Source organism: Equus caballus, chromosome 19 (assembly GCF_041296265.1).
Source record: "Equus caballus isolate H_3958 breed thoroughbred chromosome 19, TB-T2T, whole genome shotgun sequence".
In the NCBI taxonomy this organism is placed as follows: Eukaryota; Metazoa; Chordata; class Mammalia; order Perissodactyla; family Equidae; genus Equus; species Equus caballus.
In genome coordinates, this window is record NC_091702.1 from 66,829,736 (window position 1) to 66,834,224 (window position 4,489).

Sequence of the window (4,489 nt, forward strand, 5' to 3'; positions counted from 1 at the left end):
AAACGATCCCAAACCAACGGCGTTAACTTTGCTGAATCAGAAACTCTATCAGCGGAGCCTAACAATCTGTGCTTTTTTTTTGTTTTTTTGAAAATGTCATTGGCTTCTTATTGATTTTATTTTAAGTTATTTTACTGAGGTCATATAGGCTTATAACAGTGTATACCTTTTAGGTGTGCAATTTTATATTTCAGTTTCTGTATAGACTGCATCTGTTCCTTCATAGGACAACAAGAGGGCAGCTGACCTGGTCTAATCTTGTGAAGTGGACCTCCAGAGTACAGAATAATTATATGTTTGAATGCTCACCTATTTTAAACAAAACATCTTTTAAGCCAAACAAACTTTTGAACCAAACATCTAATGGAATAGCTTTTCCCTGATATTTTGTCATGCTGTATCCCAGGAGCCAATCCTAGAGATAAGAAGAACAAGAATAATTTGCTTTAGGTGTGTGATTTTTGTGATCATCATGAAAGAAACTTGAGAAGGTGAGCTGGCGTGCCGTGGCCACCCCATGCCCAGTAATCTCCCAGGGCTCATTAAAAGATTGAAAATGAGTGATGGACTCTTACTGCATTCTATGTCTTTGTGCTGTCAGATTAATTTAATTTTACAAATATTTCGTGAATACTTATTTAGGACCTAATGTGTGTAAGTCACTGTGTTAAGCCCTGGAAAAATAGAAAGAGACTAGGAAAACTAATTTATAATTTTAAAAGCTAGTAGCCCCAGGGGCCAGCCCAGTGGTGCTGTGGTTAAGTTCCCACGTTCTGCTTCTCAGGGCCCGGGGTTCACCGGTTCGGATCCCGGGTGCGGACATGGCACAGGTTGGCAAAAGCCATGCTGTGGTAGGCATCCCACATATAAAGTAGAGGAAGATGGGCATGGATGTTAGCTCAGGGCCAGTCTTCCTCAGCAAAAAGAAGCAGAATGGCAGTAGTTAGCTCAGGGCTAATCTTCCTCAAAAAAAAAAAAAAAGTAGCCCCAAAGTAAGTATTATACAAGACCAAGTGTGGCCCAAGAAGAATAAACTGCTAAATGCTTCAAAGGAGTGAGGTAAATGTTTCAATGAGATTTACTATCCCCTTCAAAATAATCTGGAAAAGCATCATAGAAGCTACAACACTTGAGATAGATTTTGACGAAAGGATGGCATTTCTGTTTCCTTTCCCTGTGGAGAGACCTGTATTAGCAAAAGCATATACCTGAGAGAGTAAAGGGTGTCCAGAAAGCTTTCTGCAACTCATTTTTGGGGAACACAGGGTCCACTGGGAGAATTGTGGAGGAAGAGACTTCAGAGTTAAAGCAAGGTTTTATTTAAAAGGACCTCAAGTAATGCCAGAGTGAGTAAATTAGGGTGAGAAAGATAGACATAGACATAGACACAGACAGATGTAGGGATGTATAGATAGAGATCTGGATGTAAATACATGTATCGTATAATCCAGACATACACGAGGACAAATAAACATATGTGTGTGTATGCATACAGATCAGATACATGTACTCTATTTGCACATAATCTAGTAGCAATGGCAAAACATTGAAAGTTATTGAAAACGGACACAATTTAATCTGAGTTCTGTTTATGAAGAATAACCTGGCAACTATGTTTAGGAAGTAAGAGTATCAACAGAGTCGGGAGAAGAAACAAAGCTTTTATGAATCACAGTGGTGGGTAGTTGTGAGGGTGAGGGCCTCGGTGGTTTCCGTAGGAAAGTGCATGCAGTTTCACTGTTGAGAAAGGAAGGGCAAGGGAGGGCCTGAACATGAGACACTCGTACTTAGAGTATGGAGTGAGATGGAAGCTAACACTGAAGGACTTTCAGGGCACAAAACATATAAACTGTTGCTCATTTTCAGGTCTTTCACAGCCACAAACTAGGCACTACATCATGTCCTCTTAACGTTATTAGAAGTTTGGTAGCATGCATTTTGAAGCCCTCATGTCCACAACATGTTCCCCCAAAATTTGCATGCTACTGATTAGTAAAATTAGTAAAAAAAAAAAAAAAAGAGTGAAATTCAACATGTCCAAATAAAGTGGAATGAAAGACTATTGCTGGCTGGCAGAATTCCTGGGATTTGCCTCTGTTCACTTGAACACAAACCTGCCTCCACTGTGGAGTTAAATGTATTATGAGTCCTCAGGCTGCCCAGCTGTATTCCTACATACCTTGAGGGTATGATGTTAAGCAAAATAAATGAGACAGAGAAAGACAAATACTGCAAGGTTTCACTCAAATGTCGAAGACAATAAATACAGGGATAAAGAGACTAGATTAGTGGTTACCAGAGGGAAAGGGAGTTGGGAGGTTGGTGAAAGGGATAAAATGGCACATATCATGTTGATGGATAAAAAGTAGACTTCTAGGGGTGAGCACAATGAAGTGTATTCAGAAATTGATAAATGATAATATGTACCCAAACTTACACAATCTTATAAACTATTATGATCTCAATAAAATTACTTGGGAAAAAAATATTGTACTCAAGTCCTGTTCAGAAGACCTACAATATTTTAGTGCTTAATAATTTTATAAAGCTACATTGAAGAATATGCAAAGCATCTTTTTGTTTGTGTTTTGTTCCAATTATTCTAGTATGACATGAGCACTTGTTTAAAATTCTTTATATTTTTTAAAAATGAATACAGATATTTTAAGGAGTATATTACTGCTAATACCATAAGTCATTAAAACACTAGGGCAATTACAACTGCAAAAACTTTGCACACTAACCAAACAGAACCACATCTAATCTGCACAATTGTGTGACTGTTTTAATAAAAAGAGAACAGATATTGGTGTGAGATCTAAACATTTCTCTTTAACATTTTTGCTACTGAATCTATGACTTTCTTATTTCTCAGGCTATAGATAATTGGATTTAACAAAGGAATGATGACAGTGTAAAATAGAGAGTCCGCCATATCTTGGTCATCTGCTTGTGCAGATCCAGGGCGCACATACATGAAGAGGAGAGGGCCATAGTATAAAGAGACAGAGAAGAGATGTGCTCCACAGGTGGAGAAGGCTTTCCTGATGCCTTGTACAGACTTCCTTTTTAAGATTGTGAAGAGAACAAGTGTATACGACACAAGAACTGTCATGATGGTGAACACTTGTATTGACCCAGAGGAAATAAAAACCATCAGAACATTAATTGAAGGGTCAATACAGGAAATCCTAAACAATGGCTTGATGTCACAGTAAAAGTGATGTATTATGTTGTAATTACAGAAGGTTAATCTGAACAAAAAACCTACATGAATTAAAGAATGAAGAAGACCACCTAAAAAGGACAAAACTAATAGCTTATTGCATAGTCTATTGGTCATAATCACAGGATAAAGTAAAGGTTTGCAAATGGCCAAATAGCGATCATATGCCATTGCTGCCAAAAGAAAACATTCTGTGGTTGCACTGAATGCAAAGGAAAATAATTGTATCACACATTCAGAGATAGACATCACCTTACTCTTGGCAAAGAAGTTGACCAGAATCTTGGGGGTCACTGTGGATGATATCCAAGCATCCATGAAGGCTAAACTTCCAAGGAATAAGTACATGGGAGTGTGAAGGTGAGGGTCATTGCAGATGAGCACAATTAGTCCAAGGTTTCCCACAATGGTGATGAGATATATCACCAAGAACACCAGGAACAGGTGGATGTGCCACTCCTGTTGAAATGAAAGTCCTGCTAGAACAAACTTTGTCAGAAATGTTGCATTTTTAGTATCCATGTCATTACTGGGTGGCCCCTGAAAAGAAATGCAGTAAGTGTAAAAGAACATTCACTAAGACTGTATAAAATAATTGAGGGGCCAGCCCCAGTATCTTAATAGTTAAGTTCGGCATGCTCTGCTGTGGTAGTCCATGTTCGGTCCCTGGGCACGGACCTATACCACTAGTCTGTTCGTCACCATGCTGTGATGACAGCTCACAAACATAATAGAGGAAGATTTGTAGCAGATGTTAGCTCAGGGCAAATGTTCCTCAGCAAAAAAAGAAAAAAAAATTAATAAAACAAAATTGGAGGGAAGTAGTTGAAATGAAACCATACACTATTGATAATGCACTTAATTTTGTTTACTACTACTCTAATATATGGAAAGTAACTTGGGGAATTGATGTACTGGAAAATGCAATTATTTTGCTTCACAAATATCAGGAATTAACAGATTTAGGAAAAAGGAAAGAATTTCTAAACATTAGCTCAATTTATGGAGACATTTGTGTGTATTAGGGAAATTCTGTGTCTGGGACGCAGGTGAGTGTCTAGGGAAATGAAGTCTGAATTATTATGAAATGAATTGAATGCAGTAGAAAGGATCTTGAACTTTATTCCTAAAGTAATAGACAGGTACTTAAAACTTTTACGACAAGGAGTGGCATGGTAATGCATTCTTAAATTAAATATTTGGTAGTATAGAAAATATTCTGCAGGGAAGGGAAACTAGATACAAATTAGGAAGCTTTTACTC

At 37.8% G+C, this 4,489-nt stretch overlaps 1 protein-coding gene across 1 annotated transcript; it reads right to left on the bottom strand.

Annotated features, from left to right (window-relative positions):
• Positions 1-2,818: 2,818 nt before the first annotated feature.
• OR5H38 (olfactory receptor family 5 subfamily H member 38) lies at positions 2,819-3,748 on the bottom strand. The gene has a single exon (XM_001502405.2). It carries the CDS (start codon positions 3,746-3,748, stop codon positions 2,819-2,821), a length of 930 nt encoding a protein of 309 aa, XP_001502455.2.
• Between the last annotated feature and the right edge of the window lie 741 nt (positions 3,749-4,489).

Coding starts and splice junctions, on each gene's coding strand:
- OR5H38 (XM_001502405.2), bottom strand. CDS start 3,748: ATGGATACTAAAAATGCAACATTTCTGACAAAGTTTGTTCTAGCAGGA.